The sequence below is a fragment of the Polyodon spathula genome, chromosome 6 (genome assembly GCF_017654505.1).
Source record: "Polyodon spathula isolate WHYD16114869_AA chromosome 6, ASM1765450v1, whole genome shotgun sequence".
Lineage (NCBI taxonomy): Eukaryota > Metazoa > Chordata > Actinopteri > Acipenseriformes > Polyodontidae > Polyodon > Polyodon spathula.
Window position 1 is genome coordinate 31,833,394 of NC_054539.1, and position 17,250 is coordinate 31,850,643.

Below are 17,250 nucleotides of genomic sequence, written 5' to 3' on the forward strand. Positions count from 1 at the left end.
TTTTAATTTTGAGTTGATACAGATATAGTGAGACTATACATAACATACTTTGCTTTAGTTTGTGTTTAAATGACGATTGACAATGAAAGCAAGGTAACATTTGCACGGAAGTTTCAGTTTCTAAACTGGTTACTAAACAACCGAGCTCAGAGATTTTAGTATGTCAATGCCACAATACACTGTCAGTGAATTACAGTATTAAGAACCATTAATTCATCAAAAAAAAAAAAAAAAAAAAAAACACATGGTACTGAAATAATACTTCATAAACGTTAAGGGAGTATCCATCATTTATTTATTTATTAAAAACTGTAGTATTATATATATCCCTCCAACGTTGCGACGTAGTAGAACCTCAAAAAATAGTAGCTGCTACGGCCAAATCGTAGCCGTTGGCATCTCTGCAATATTAGGGGTAATATTGATAAAAACCGAAAATGTGCACAACCTTAATATACTATGTGTATATAGAGAGATATGTTGAATACATGTCAGTAGCAATCCACAGCGTTTGGTTATTCTGTAACGTTTTCGGTTCCCGCAGACAGGAGTTTCTCATAGATGTAGGAGGGATGCGGAGCCGGGCCTCCTGTCATGAAGCATAGCGCCGATACCGCTGTACAAAAGAGCCAGTTCCCTTGCAGGAGCTGGTATTGGGCTCATGTCTTTACGTTGCGTCACCTACCTACCCTGACCCCAATCCCCATGCATGCTACAGTATCAATAATTCATGTATCAATATTGTTAACTAAAGGACTGACATAACTATATAATTATGGGTAATATTAAATATTTTAAGTATCAATATATGTTAAACATAAGGGTTTTTATTAACCATTCCGTGTTGTCAAGACGCTGATTCTCTGCAGACATCTGATGTCCCTTTGGTCTGGCTGCGTTGGTGTTGTTGGAGTCTCTCTCTGAGTTAGACCCTTTTGATTCAGAAGCATATGGCTCAAATTGATACAGGAGATGATCCCTGTTTTTCTCTCTACGTCAGATCCATCACTACATAATTCACATTCACAAGAGGTGTCTGAAACTGATAAAATTAGGCTACTCTCACTTTCAATATCACTGTCAGCGAACTGGCAGATGTAGGTAGCCTGCAAGTATCTCCCTCTGTGACGTCACAGTCTCCTGGCTCTGAGCCAGGAAATGGAGATCGCCCTCTGTGTATTTTCAGTTATTATTTGATTAATTGTAGTGCGATTAAACATAATTCGGTGAAATTAATGTGATTATATATTCAAGTGAGACCTGTTAATATTATATTTGTTTTTTTGGTAAAAGTAAAATTCCACGTCATAGGCTTTTTAAAGAATTGAGGGGAAAAAGGCGACTTCACAGTCATTTCAGGTGATCGTCTCACGTGACCCCCAAAATTAAAAGTTTTATTGATAAAATTGTTATATATATATATATATATATGATAGAGAGAGAGGGAGGAGAGGGGAGCACAGTCTGCTTCGCACAGCACACAATGACGTAGTGAGGACTTAATGAGACCCTCTGGCTACGACAAAAAATTATACACTTAAAAGGAGTGGGAGCACAGTCTGCTTCGCACAGCACACAATGACGTAGTGGGACTTAATCAGAACCTTGGCTAAGACAAAATTATACACTTAAAATTGTTAAAGCAACAGACAGAAAATGTGAATATATCAACTTATGTAAAAGGCAGAACTAACTGAGTCCTACACATCAGTCATCTTTATTCCCCTGGGGTCGGAGGCGATGCCTGACTCATACGGGGCTCTTAAAGGAGCAGCTCTGATATAAGTGCTCAGGTCATTCAGGCTAGAAGGCTTACACCCCATTCGGTATTGGTCACATTTCATGCTTGAAAGGGAACTCACATCTTATCAACACTATTGCAACGGCAGGCAAAATGCTTGTATCAGAAACATAATTACAGTATTTGTGGTTCAATTTTCAGTGGATACAGCAGGTAAATGTGAGCCTACCTCATGTCAATAACTTGGCTCACAACTACACTGGGCTGGGAGGCCTTCCCTTCTGCCAAGTCATAGAGGAAGAGTTTGAAGTCACACACTATAGCGATGGCCCTCTGCCAGCCTTTCTTCACCCCAGCAGGTTTAGGCACCTTCAAGAAAATAGAAGCAGCTGCATTTAAAATTGCATACAAATCTGAACATGAAAACACTAACTGTCAGGGATACATTTTCTAAATACAGATACATATAAAATATTGGGCCTTATCAACAAGTCATTAAACTTTCTGAGGCATCTGTCTCAACCTGCTTGACTGACATCCACAATATAAAGGTTGAGTTTGTATTTCTTGCCATACCCTGACATGCCCCTCGTAGGCTGTCCCAATACCCTTCTGTGGATCTATTCCCAGTGGTCCCTTTGTTTGGTCAGGTGGAATTGGGCAAACAGCTGGAGCCTTATCCGCACAAGTCACGTGACACGAGAATCCACAAACTAATTACATAAAACCGGAAAAAATAAGATTAGAATCAAACTGAAACGGTAACGTAAAAAGGAACAGCAATATCATGCTATTGACAATAAAGGTAAATACATTTTACGCTTTATACCAAAAACACTACATTATCAGTATTAAAGGTGGTAGTTAATGGTCTGGCTATTAAAACCACAAAACTGACACAACACGTACTCTTGAAAAGTATAAATGATATACTGCCCTGATAAATTCCAATGCAGGATACTATTGGAAATCTCTATTGAAGACTACTCATCTCAATGAGCTTTTCCAGGTTAACATTTTTTTTTGGCACAAAGCAAAGACTGTTGGTACCACTCAGATAATTATTTAATAAACACAAACATCACAATTCAATTTGTCAGCTCAGACATTCCTTTTAACAGAGCTATCAAAATACAACAGTTTAAAAACAGTGCCCTAATACACTTCTTGTGTTCCAAGGCGAGATGGACTGTCAGCTTTTGAATCAAACACTTTCAGCAACAGCATCTACTCTCCTCACCTTCACACGTACAGCCTTGACGTATCAATCCGACCATGAGAGATGTGCACTGGTTGCATTTTGTGGGAGTATTGAAGGATTTCACTACAAACTGATGTGCTTTGGGCTGGGAAGCAGAGAAATATAATTTCAATCAGACTGTATTGCACATGTATTTAATTTAAGAAAAAGCTAATTAATAAAACAAGGTAAAAGTTTCAGATAACTGCAGTATTTAATGTATTAATATAGAGAACCTTTGTTCCTGACATTCCAATTGCTGTTGTTTATCAAAAATAAACCTACTGTATTGTTAAAAACCACAAAATGGTTGAGAGGGACTATAACTTAGACAGGAGTGTGTGGCATTATGATATTTTTGATGGGAAACTGAATATTTTGTATTGAGACGATACTTCTTGAGGTGAAGGGAAATGGTACTGCCTCAGATGATTAGTCACTAAGGACATATATACAAATATCAAAACAACTGTGATTGTTGTTTGAAATTAAATGAGCAACAAAATACAGTATACAGGAAAGCAACAGTCAGTAGCGAGAAAAAAGTAGATTAGCTACAGATTTTTATAAAATCAGGTCAGAAAATTACCTTGGGCGTTGAAAGGCCTGATCCACTATATGCTGACCTCATTGTTGGTGTTTGCACAGTACGAGGTGGGTGATCCATTACCTAAAAAAAAAAAAAAAAAAAAAAAAGGAGGCAAGAAGTTATGAAATAGCAGCTGATGCACATATTGCACCCAAAGCGTACCACAAAACCCTTTTGATAACTAAAGTAAGCACCATTAAAGAGACAGCCCTAACTGAGAATAAATCTGAAGATTCTGAAATGTCTTTAAGCAAACCTCTACATTAAACATACAGAAGGGTACCTGTATATTGTGTATAGTTTACCAGGTCACTGTTTGATTGAATAATTTGGTGTGATCAAGGAAATTAAGTAATATGACAAGGGCACCAGTGCATGTGATTTTTAAAGTTTAGGTAATTTAATAAATTATTAGCTGCCTGTGTATTTCATATAATACTCCAAGTTGTTGGTTAGTTAAATGAACTGGGTTTGATCAAGGGAATTAAGCAATATTCTAGTAAACCGTTGAGTAATATTTAAAAGCCCCACCTCAATTGGTTCCATGTCACTTGCAGTTGAGGGGGACCTGGATCTGGAATGAATTTGGGATTTGGCCTCTTCTTCTCGGGATGGCGTATTGGACAAGTTAAAGTTCTCAATGGAATCAATCTAGAGAGTTCAGACAGGGTGTCACAAAACGCCAGGTGACATACATTATCATCTAATGAATGTGTTTAGGGAAAAGGTTATATGCACAAGCCTTATCTGCACAAGCCACTGTTTCAGAATGCATGTTAATACGAGTAAATGCATTAAATGTAAAATGTTAACTGTATTTTATGTTTTACTATATTTTAGTGCATTAAGACATGCAATCTATTAATCTGACAAAAACACTATAACAATGCTATATATTTAGCTGTTCAATTTAAAATAAAAAGTATACTGTACTAAAAGCTTCAGTCTTGTAGTACTTGCTGTAATCCCAGTCTGAAAAGGTACATTTGTATGTACAGTCTTATTTAGCCTAACTGAAATTGCACTTGCTATAAAGCAGTAACCTTGTACTAAATATAATTAATGGTAAATGTCCTTGTATAACTTAAAATATTTTCCCAATCATTCCTAATGGTAAAATCAATAGAAGCAATCAAGAATAAACAAAAGGTCTGAACAAAATATGTTTTACTTGACAAGTTTTAGTAGAACTAAATAGTAACAACTCATACAAATGTTTATGATGATTAGTCTTAAATCAATGTCAATATGCTTTGTCAACATTCTGTTTGATGACTGTCCTCATTGTTAGTACTCAATCATAAGATACAAAAATGTATCTTATCGTGTGTTTACTGCATGACAATTTAACAACAAAAAAGTTGTATTTTGCGATTTGTGACCAAAGAACTAAACCAAGCTTTATAAAGCCTTGTCCTAAGCAATATAAGAAAGCACTGCAGCCACTGCAGACAACTGCTGTAAAGCCTGAGTGTTATATAAAAACAAAAAAAATTCAGCTCATTTATAGAGGCTACTTTACCTTTAAGTACCTGTACAGTAGCACATATTTTTTAGGGAATTGGTTTCTATCAACTATGTATGGGTAAAATACTGTATGTGCCCTTTGTCCCACAAATCCTGGAAATTGTGGTAATTATAAAAATACATACACAAAACATTAAATAGTGCAGCCTCAGTTGCAAGGAAAATAGTTTACATGTCACTCAGGTTTTACAACACGAGCCACTAATGCATAAAACAAGCACTGGCAATACAAACCTGTTTATAAAAATCCAAGTGAACACACAATACCTTGTCATATTAGTGCAGCATGAAGTGAGTATTGGACTTGTTGAAATGTTAGAGATTATTTTATTATTAATGTAATCCATTACAGTAGGAATAAGGAGCACTCCACATAGTTTGATAAAAGTGCTGACCAGGAGGTTCAACTGCCTTCATTTTGTCCTTGGACTTTTTTTTAGTGTAGGATTAGTGATTGCAGAGTTTGTGAATCCAAACTTTGCGTGATTAATTACTATGTTTTTTTTTTTTTTTAAACTTTATTTTAAATATTGATAAATGTATCTTCCTGTTTCTTCAGCATCCACTAGGACTTTTGCAGCAACCAGAAAGTATATTACTCTACAGCGAACTTCACAGCCACACCAAGTAAAGCAGACAGCAACAGCAGGAACAGCAATGTTGTTTTATTTCTCATACTATTAGCATACTTGTGACCCTGTTATAAATATGAAACAAAGTTTGTCTTTGTTACTTGTTGTACAAGTCAAATGACACACACATTTAGTGCAACTGCAATATTCTATATGGTACAGATGAGAGCAAGAAATCAAGTTGTTTTATAGCATAGACATGCACAACTACTGAACAAGCAACAATCTGGGAAGACACAGTGGATGGGGAAAACAAGAGGCACAGGTGAGACAAGCAGGATTGAAAAGAAAGAAATACTAAAAGGAAAGAACTAAAGGAACACAAAAACAAAACAGCCTCTTACACGTCTGCCTTTGCTAGCTGAGATACAGACAGGAGAACGCTTCAACAAAGAAAGAGAGGAGGGAAACATGAGGATAAAAGAGGAGAAAAACAAGATGATAACACATCTAAATGTGTATGATTGTCATAAACTGAATACATACACAAACAGCGGGGTGCATCTGTTTGTAACTACAATAGGTGGATGGGGGTTAGGAAAGGGGACATTGGGCGGGGATTTGTTTCAATTTATTTTTCCTAAAAATTGTACTATTCAGATATTGGTTTCATTAGGAGGCTGTTGTGTAATGATGGCTATTTTATTTTGTCAATTAAATAAATGCACACCCACAAACTACTTAAAGGGGTAATAAACAATGCTGTGCACTAGCCAGCACCCTTTTTCACAATTTATCATTAGCAGTAGATTGTTTAGTTTTCCAAAATATATTGACTTCGACTCATTTACAGCATCCTTCCAACACACCATTGATAATAGTCCTTTGCACCAGCATTTGGACACTGTCTAAGCCTGTCAGAATGATACTCAATATCATCTACACTGAAGCTCATAGGAGAAACCTTGTGAACTGAAGCCTGTGCAACGCTTATAAGCTCCACTGCCTTATAGGATTTTTTTCTTTACCCCTTTAAGGTAGAATTTGCAAGGGAACAACTATATAAACGGTGCATCTATATTTTTTAGAATAGTCAATTTTATTAAATTACAAAAACAGGAGATAACGATTTAATCTTTTTACAACATTGTGTACTATTTGAGTGCACATAGAATATCCTTAACTGATCAGCATTTTAAAGCACATGCTGCTGAAGTCAAACCTCAACTGAATAAATATTTCAGTAAGTCCCTTCACTCTTTTTGATTACAAAAAGCTAGAACAAAAAGGGTTTGCATAATTTTAGAGCAGTATAGAGTATTCTGCAAAACAATCTAAAAGGCACATAGGGGAAAATCGAGTAGTCTTGACAAAATACCTTATTTGTAAAATAAAAATCAGTGATTGCAGAGGGGAAAACTGATTTGTCACCTATCCTCTGAAGCTGTACAATTGTCCGATAACCGACATTTGAAACTTGTTCTATACCTCTAGAAACTAAAGTCTTGCACCTATGAATTATTTCTGCATGCTCATTCTTTAATACAATTGACCATATTGATTTGGGAATATTTAATGCGTTTGACGTTCTTAGCATCGAATTAAACACCAATTACACTTACATCATCCCAAAACTCAATTAAAGATGATGAGGAGGAGGAAATAGAGTCCTGTTTGACCGACAAAAGCAGTAAAGACAAAAACAAAATTGAGAAACGATCAACCTGAATGCAGACACAGGTGAGCATACTAATGAAAGAGACACAAGTCAAATGGAGAAAAAAAAAGACAAACAAACTGTTAAAGCAAAGATTACATCAATGGTGCCTTACTTCAAATGGAAAAGCATCAGCTGTGACATTTTGTTTCATTTTGATTTTGTGTCATCATTTAATTCATATAATGAATCCAACCTCAGAAATATGTTTTAGATTCTGGAATTCTTTACTGATGTCAGACAGTGGCTTTTAATTTGTCCATCTATCTTTTTTTCTCTCAAATGCATTATTTTCATATTTCCTCTTCATTACATGTTTATTTAGAAATACTTAAGTCAAAGATCAATTAAGTATATGTATATTTTGTTTTTATGATGTAACAAAACAAAAATCACAAAATTAGAAATATATGGAAGACATCAAACCTGATATTGTGAATTTGAATGTGAATGCTTTGGTGTTTGAATACTTACGTCAAATTGATCCAGAGCAGAGGTAGGCACATTCAAAAATGCCAAGAAAGAATTCTGTGAGTCTTGGTGCTTTACACCTAAAAAAACAGCAGCAATTTTGAAATTATAAAATACTTTGTTCTAGTTGTAACGGAGGACCTTTCTGCTTTAACTGGGTAGACCCCATGATATGTATCTTTTGTAAACAACTGTAAATCGCCCTGGGTAAGAGCGTCTGCAAATAAATAAATAAAATAATAATAATTCATAAATAGGTCTGATTAGGTTATATATATATATATATATATATATATATAGATAATATATATATATATATCTATATATATATGCATATATATGCACATCTGTAAATATACAAAAGCATACATTGTATGACTACAGTAATACTAAATACAGTCAATTTTAAAAATCCGTATTTTCCAAACTATCAAAAAATTAAAATGTTATCCTATTGGTTGTGTTACTATATAGTTTCACAATAAATTGACCTCTTGCAACTTAATTTTTTTTTTTTTTTTTAAGTCCATTGGATGCTACAGAAAATAACTTCCATAAAGACCACAAGAAAGAAAGATCTGATTCAGATCAGCGCTATGCAAGCATACTAATAAATCCACTAAGCTCAGATGAGAACAAAACACCTCAAATCTCAAGATGCAAAAAGTTAGCTGTCCAAATGTCTGTCAATTACAATTTTAGACAGTAACTAAGGCCAAGACAACGTTTAGGCAATGTTCTTTTTGCAACTGTTTAAACAATTAGGGCAGAATTCACAAAGTTGCTCAGATCAAGACTTGGCTTGAACAGTTACATATCTATCACCTGCACTTGCTTTACCACCTGTCTTGTGTTTCACAGCCATTCAGAAATCTCCAGCTTTCAAGAAACATGCATCTACTAAATGTCAAAAATATATCACCACACCTTTTTAATTAACATTATTTAAAATGCACAGCCTATTCATACCTATTTATTCACAACACATGTCAAAGACTACTTCAGAGCATAGAGGTCTAGCACAGGGAGTTTGGGAATGAAGGAAAGCGCTCTTAATAAGTGGCACAATACACATTATATGCATCTTTTCTCAATTCATACCCTTTTCCAATCTAAGTTCTTCCGTTTCTTTCTTCAGTTTTTCAATTTCTGTCAAAAGGTCCAAATTCTTCTTCTCTGACTCTTGCAGTTTGCTTAAATTATGATGAAACAAAGAAGTGTAATTACAAACACACATCTATTACAATTTATTTATATTTTAAACCAGATGTCAAGTAATCCTAGTACTAAAGTACTGTAAAGCTCCCGTTTGAATCCTGTTTTAAAAGGCACTGGGGGCTTTGAATATTTCATTACCATTCTGTCATTCATAAGTTATTTGTCAAGGAGACTCTATGGGTATGGCATCACAAACTGCACATTGAAAATATACAAGCTCACACTGCCCTTAACAAAACTATTCATACATGTTTTTTTTTTTTTTTTTTTTTTTTTTTTTTTAAGAATAAAGGCAGCTGGGAGAAACTGATAAGGTGAAAAGATAAATATTGTACAAATATGTGAAAATAGTGGGAAGCTAAATAATGTTTCATATAGAAGAAACACAGTTAAAACACCCTCAAAAAACAAATAGAAAATGCTTCTGAAAATGAAAAAGCAATTTTCAGTTTAAAGGATATCAGATACTATATCTTGTGAACTAGAGGTCTCTGAGGATCACAGGTCAGAGTATTTTATCTTTTGCTATGTCCTGTAAGTTAATTTGCTTGTCAAAATGCTTGAGCAAAAAAAAAAAAAAAGGAGCAAGCAAAACAGCATAATTTGCTAAACATACTTGAAAGCATATCTACAATCAGTGTTCTCTTCAGGCTTATTTGAAGAAATGTTTAAATTAGGCGACGACAATTCATTGACTGGTTAATGAATGAAAGAGCTACTGTAAATGTGTATGATTTGGTGCTGTTCTGAAGCTTATCCCCATCTTCGAGTTATGTAACAATAGCAACAAAGATACTGGAATAATTGGGAATTTCATCAGGCTGATCACAGTCAGAGGCACAAAACAGTGTCATTTCTTCTAAACCTGAATGAGGGCTGGGTAGTCGTCAAGTAACCAAGGTAAAGCCTCTTTAAAATCTGTATTTGCTGCAGGAAGTAACAGTAGACAATGGCCTTGGAAAATACTGTGAACATGCTGCAGAGATACATGGGAAATAAAATAGTCTTACCATTCGGTGGACATGTTTGAAGCTTTGACTTTATTCAGCTCATCCTGTATAACCTGCTTGGCCCGAATCTCAGCATCCAGCGCTGACTGCAGCTCCAGCCGGGCCGACATGTCGAGCTTTGCAAAGCGCCGCATCTTCCAGGGCATGTCCTGATAGGGAGCCAGAGAAGCAATAGTAGCTACTTAATTAAACTAACAAACAATACTTTCAACAGCCTCTTACTGTGAAATAGCTGTCTAAAAGAGGGGCTATGTGCACTGGCCTTTCCCTCTGGATTCCAGGGCTTTAATCTATTTTAGTAAAAGTTTAACACAATTAAGCCATATGTATATAACAAAACCACCACATAATCTGGCACCGTTACCTTTTCAGGAATTATTAAAAAGAAGAATCAAAAAGATTGGATGGGATAGCATGCTTGTGGGGCAATGTGAGTGCTCTGGTAGACAGCTGATCAACTATCACAAAGATTCCAACATGAAATCAGCTTAGATTCCAATTTTTATTTTTAATATCACACTGTAAACAGGATATCGATATGAAAAATAAACAATACGCACAGAGAGGGTATTGCAAGGCATCTTGCAGAGATATTTGTGATTACTTGTTGCATTTACATTCGATTTGTAAAAACCATTGTGTCTTACCGTAGCCCTTGCACCAAGACTGGAATTTCTCAAACCTTCCAATTCCTCTGTCATTTTTGTAGCTAAAGCCTGGAGATAGCCCCGTGCATCTTTCTCATCACTTACCCTGAAAAGAGAAAAATAATTTAGATTTTAAACCAATGGTATGACGTTCAACTGAAGAGTCTGGCACAAGTTTCTACTAGTTTCTACAGGGGGTAAGTGGGTTTCATGGCACATTTGATGTAACGACTTGGTGTTCTTGAATATAGTAATAAATATCAAAGCAATCCAGATTATATTAAAATATATACATACAGCACAGAAAACAGGTGTGTAGTATGTTTATTTTAAGAATTACACAATATTTTGTAATGATTACACTGTGCTTGAGACAAAAGATAAATACATTCTCCCGATGTTACTTTTATACAGTGGCATACCAAGATGCAGATGGGCCTATTATTATTGGATAATTATTGAATTATTGGCCCGAATGTAAAAACACTGCAGGAAAAGAACACTAATTAGATCCAATACAGATATCTGTTCAAAACACTGTCTTAAATACAGTAAGCTTTAACTCTGCTGGTTAGCTATCAACCATGATAAGAAAAGCAAAAAATGTTCAGTTATGTATTTGGTCACTACCCTTCATCCTCTGTTACTTAAACCAATATATAAAACAGGTTTAGTTTACTCCCCCCACCCCAAAAGAGTAGATCAGATTTTAACAAAAATATAAATGCCAGCAACCCTGCCCACATAAAAAAACCTATAGAACATATAGTATTTACTGTAGTAGTCTATAGAATTCTATAGAATAATATAGTGCCTAGTATCTTGATATGTACTATAGTAGGTACTACATTATTTTACAGAGAAATACATTACATACTGTAGTACCCTGAAGTATTCTATAGTACCTACTATAGTGTCTTGAGATGTACTATAGTACGTATTACAGTATTTTACAGATAGACACAGTTAAAACAAAAACGTATTTAAATTTACTAAAAGTCATAGTACCACATTGTGACTCCACAGTTTTTTTAAGGTACTTGTACAACCGTCTGAGTACATTTAGCTATTGTATAGTTAGTTCAGATTTAGGTTGGTATGTGACTTGGAGTGAAACACCTCTCACCTGCATGTGCAGCTAGAGCTCGAGCGCAGTAGAATGTTTGGCAAGGCGCTCGGCTTCAGAGGAATCGCAGGGTTTAAATTAAACTGTCCAGTCTGCCTAATCTGTCAGAGGTAGCGATAGAGAAGACACTCCTGAACCCCCGGTTGTCATCCAGGCTATTCACCATCGCTGTCTATCACCTTCCCCGGTTCTTCATCGATCGACTGACAGTCCGTCCTTCAGTCTACAATCTAACTCTCTCTCTCTCTCTCTCTCTTTGTTTTTAAAGGCGTTACAAATATATATGTTCAAAAGACAGGAAAGGGTGGTATTCACTTTCAAACTATTATTTTCAATGTAGAAGAATATTTTAGATTACATTAATTAATTTCATATATAAAAAACATTTATTTTCTGTGAACTTATGGCTGTTCCTTATATATATATATATATATATATATATATATATATATATATATATATATATATATATATATATATATATATATATATATAAAATGTTTTGGTAGAGATCCTTGGTGTTTTACATTTACACACAACACCAAAAAAAAAAAAATTAAACAGAAAAACTCAACTGAAATTCTGAAAAGACTGAAGTCGCAAAGGGTTTGTAATGGCATATATTACTATACAGTATGTTGGGTATATTATGCAAACAAAGTGTTTTACATAAGGTGGGAAGTTCTAACTGTTATTTTAATGTCTTTATTAACATATAAAGGGTCTGTATCAAAAGAGAGTGAAGGACTGATGGACAAACTAAAAGCAAGAGACACAAGGCATGCCAACAACAACCAAAGTTATGCCCATGACAGCATCCATGGCTAGGCAAGAACCTGTTTCTAATGAGGAGCAAGAAACAGAGAACACACAAGTAAGTATTATGATTTTAAAATAGAACATAATTCATGATTCTCAGCCATTATATGAACTTGTGTAATTTCATAAAATAGAGGGTCAAAAATAAGGGGATCAATGAATTACTGTAAAAGTGGTGGGACTAGGATGTGTTAGCATTACACCCCATCTAGTGCTTCAGTGCCCTAATTAAAAAACAATCACATTCGGTGGTACACAGTTTCTGTTTCTTTCATTATCGTGGTAATGCGACAAGAATTTTTTGTGCCATCCGTCCTTCAGTCTATCCAGACTCATTCAGGTAGTTTTGTGCAAAGGAGAAATAAAACATTGCAATAAAAATTATATTGATACATTAGTATTACCACAAAAAACTAGCTTCCCAGCATTTCAACATGTTTTACGTATCTTTATCAAGGGAGCATGTGGAGGTATATTTTATATACAGTGGAGGTATATTTATAGGTTTTCTATAGCATTACAACTATTTATTATTTAAATTAAAATCTAATATTCATATCGATGCAACTCTGTTATATAGGTTGACACCATCTTTACAGCTCTATTAATTAGAATTACATTTAACCTATAGCACATTACTGTATTTTCATGTGATGCTGGCTCTGAGGATCAACCATGATTTGTCCTTCTCAGTGCATCAGCACACACAACTTAGAATAGACTATTTATTTATTTACTTATTTATTCCTTCATTTATGTTTTTACTTATTCCTTTTAAGTGTGTATTTGTGCTAATTTAATTAATTATTTTATATTTATTTGTAACTAATCGTAATTGAACAAAGTCACAGTAATTGTAATTCAGCAAATAATGCTGCTGTAGTTGTAATTGTAATTACAGATCTGTCTGTAAGAAATGTGGAGAAAAAAACTAAAAAGTCAAACTTTAGATGCATATTAATTAAGTCACACCCTTGACAGCACTGGCAAGTTAATACACAAAAGGTATAAGTCAGATTCAGCTGGTATTTCTATTGCAGTCAGTGGATGACTTGCTTGGCAGCTTTCAAATGAGGTCAGCTGGTGAGATGAACTCTCCCCATGCTGTGACTGTATGAATGCCAAGGCTGACGGAAATAATGTAAACCGGAGGTACTTGGAATACGATCTATATGTAGCAACAGTGTTTGACATTTTAGTTTAAAATGAGTAAATTAAAATACAGGGGAGGACATGTAATTGGACACAGAACTGGTTAAAAAACAGAAAGCAGAGAGTCATTGTTAGAGGTGTAAAATCTGACTGGGGGTACTTGGCGGGCTACCACAGCGGTCAGTACTTGGACCCTTACTGTTGCTCATTTAAATAAAAGACTTGGACCAAGATAAACATTGCAAGATTGCCAAATTTGTAGATAATAGCAAAGACTTAGGGAAGAGTGAACTCTGAATCAGCAGCCCAGTTAATTCAAAGGTATTTGGACCTTCTCTGGAACTAAACAAACCTGTGGCAAATTATTTTTGTTAAGAAATGTAAAGTACTGCATACTGGGCTTAACAATACATGTTATGAGTAGAATATGAAATGGAATGGAAAATGGGGAAGAGGGCTTTGAAAAGGATCTGGGGATTACAGTGGAGTCATCATTAAAAGTACCTCATCGATGTGGTGAGGCAATTAAAAAGGCAAATAGAATGTTATGTTATGTTATACTGCAAAAAGCTTAGATCATACAATGCCCTAGTTAGAATACCCCCACCTTGAATACTGTTTGCAGGTTTGGTCACCTCACTACAAAAAAATAAAAAAAATACATCATTGCACTTGAGAAGGTACAGAGAAGGACAGCTAGGCTGATCCCAGGACTTAATGACATGAGCTACGAGGACAGGTTCAAAGAATTACATCTCTTCAGCCTAGAAAAAAAGAAGGGAAAGAGGGGACTTATCTGAAGTCTTTAAAATGAAAAATGGTATAGATAGTTAACCCAAGACACTACTTCAAATTTAGCACAGAGAGAACAAGAGGTCATAAGTGGAAGCTGAATGTAGAACAGAAGGTAGTAAACACTTTTTTTACACAGAATCATAAATGCATGGACTAGCCTACCATGAAGTAGTAGGACCTAAAACACTGGGAACATTTAAAAAAAGATTAGATTATGTGCTTTTAAATTAGTTCTCCCCGGTAGGGGAATATGGTGTGCTAACAAGGGACAAGCCTTGATGAGCCGAATGGCCTTTTCTTGTTCAGGCTTAAGAATGTTAAAGAAAGAAAGTCTGGAAATCTTGTGACATACTTATTACTCAAATACCTATAGATCAAAATACAACAACTAAACAGATAAGTTGCTTTATGTATTCCATTTTAATATTTAACCAAATGTTTATTCCATGCCAATGGCCGGGAAGCTTACCTGATCAGGAACCTGCAATAAACAAACAAACAAAAAAAAAAAAACGACTACACAATGTCTACATCTGCACCACCATTTTCAGAAGTTACCTTTAGTAGTTTCAAGAGCAAAAATTAAAAGCTATACACAACATATTGATTTAAAGACCAAAATTAAAGTCTAAAATATCACTTGGAGCACATTATATACATGTATATTTTCCAATTAACAAATTGGAATTTAAATCATAGCTTGATTTATATTTGGCACGGTAACAAACTTTAAAATAATCAAATGTATCTGTATGCTCCAAGGAAGGCCAAGCATGTTTTTTTTTTTTTTTAAAGTCAGAGCCCCCCACATGTGCATTTCAAGTGGGAGTCAACACCTAAATATTGATATTTACAAGCTGAGCTATAAATGGCCATGATTTAAAATGGAAGCTTTAAAATGACTCCCCATCTAAAAGTATTATATACAGTCCTAGAAAGATTATATTTTAATCAGTACAAAATATTTGTCTTAAATGTGTTTCACTCCTGTGATCTACAGTGGAGCTTACAGTTGATATTGCAGGTAGCTGCAGAAGCCTGTCTCTAATTCAGTGTTGAAAAGGCTTCAACAGAAGAAAGAAGCTTGTGTGCCTGCAAGTGAAAGTAGCGGATATAAAAGTGATACTAACCACTGAATGATTTCAGTGATCTGAGCCTCCCAATGTGCTACCGACTCCTTCTTATCAGCCAGCTCCCTCATCTCCTCCTCCAGCTGTCTGTTACTGCCACTCAGCTTCTCAAACATTGCTGTTAACTGTGAAACAAAGGAAGAACATTAATATACACAGAATATAAGACAACTTCAGTTTGCAGCATGTGTAACACACAACCTCATATTATAAAATGTTGATCTGTACTGAAGATTAGAATGACGTCAGTGCAACACATACATTAAAATAACTACTACTATTGATGGTGCCCTTCATTTTGAATAGTAAGAAGGGAAGTAATGAAAAATCTGTAAGTTGATTAATTCATAAATGAGTTCTGACTATCTTGAAGGAAAGGCAGCAATTACATCTGTGGACAAATATTTTAGCTATTACACCAATTATTGATATAAAATGGATTTTTTAATGTTGTAAACAAGCCTGCTCTGTACTCTTTATCACATGTTTCCACTTCACTTGCTCTCTACTGTATGTGGCTGTTTCTGCACTAATGACTGCACTGTGGTGGCTAATGAGCTGTGGTTTTGCACTGTGTGTAGGGGAGGCATTTGTACCTTTATAATGTAGATGCCTTTGAAGCATGGTATGGTAAAACACTCAATCATTATTAGGGCTGGGATTTAGTCACAGTGGTTGCGCGTGTCACGGATTCCGTGGCTTTTGCTAGTGTCCACCATTTTTTGCTGATGTGCGTGACTTGCAGGGATGTTAGTAAATTCGTGTTCAATCTGTATGCGATTTTATTGGAAAGTGTTTCTTATTAACATTAAATTTAGCATTAAAAAATACATTTATTATTTATTAATTTGAATAAATAGTTACATATTTGAACTAGCTTCAACTTTGTACTCTGATGTCCTGTTTTTTGGAGGTTTTTTGGAGTAGAAAAAAATTCTGAGTCAAACTAAGTACTTCGATTAAATACTTCTTGAAAGTTATGTTAACAGTTCATAAATTCAGTGTGTGTGTACTATACTAACTGCCAGCATTTGCATCGGGACATACGTTAAACAGTTTTCTCTTCTTAATTGAAATGATTGTTTAATTGTTGTACAGTTGCACTTAATTTAATTTACATGTCTCTTGTCTTCCCCACACCCTCATTGTGTTATCCTCGTGTGTGTATTTCTCACACCCTTACGGGGCATCGCTTCTCGTCTGCTTACCCTTTCCCCTGTTTGCATCTTTATTCTCTGCTTAGTTCAGCGCTTATAAATGCTACTGTTAGTAGTCACCATTGCAGAGCAAATAAAAAAGCAACACATTGAAATTTAATTTGCTTGTTTCTTCCTTCTGTGCTGAACCTGTGTGCACCAACGCGCTATATGCTTTTATTAAAGACAGTTATTTTATTTATTTTTTTATCCCTGTGACTTTATTCTCCCTCTGTCATTTTCTCTGTGATTTTGAATGCATTAACCGTGACTGTTTAGTGATTTACGTCCAAATTTTCC

The 17,250-nt window shown here is 35.0% G+C and overlaps 1 protein-coding gene across 4 annotated transcripts in view; it reads right to left on the bottom strand.

Moving 5' to 3' along the window:
* Positions 1 to 17,250, bottom strand: part of LOC121317125 (serine/threonine-protein kinase MRCK alpha-like) — a 196,234-nt gene that overhangs the window by 19,584 nt on the left and 159,400 nt on the right. For 3 of the 4 annotated variants that reach the window (XM_041252744.1, XM_041252746.1, XM_041252745.1), the window contains exons 17-26: positions 15,755 to 15,879; positions 10,733 to 10,838; positions 10,086 to 10,234; positions 8,959 to 9,050; positions 7,861 to 7,937; positions 4,102 to 4,221; positions 3,571 to 3,651; positions 2,982 to 3,087; positions 2,318 to 2,454; positions 1,971 to 2,110 (exon numbers count right to left, since the gene is read on the bottom strand). In XM_041252744.1, the coding sequence (XP_041108678.1) occupies positions 1,971 to 2,110; positions 2,318 to 2,454; positions 2,982 to 3,087; positions 3,571 to 3,651; positions 4,102 to 4,221; positions 7,861 to 7,937; positions 8,959 to 9,050; positions 10,086 to 10,234; positions 10,733 to 10,838; positions 15,755 to 15,879 (1,133 nt within the window). Of the gene's footprint in view, positions 1 to 1,970; positions 2,111 to 2,317; positions 2,455 to 2,981; positions 3,088 to 3,570; positions 3,652 to 4,101; positions 4,222 to 6,073; positions 6,113 to 7,860; positions 7,938 to 8,958; positions 9,051 to 10,085; positions 10,235 to 10,732; positions 10,839 to 15,754; positions 15,880 to 17,250 lie in introns of all 4 variants that reach the window. The other variant, XM_041252747.1, reaches the window with a different exon arrangement.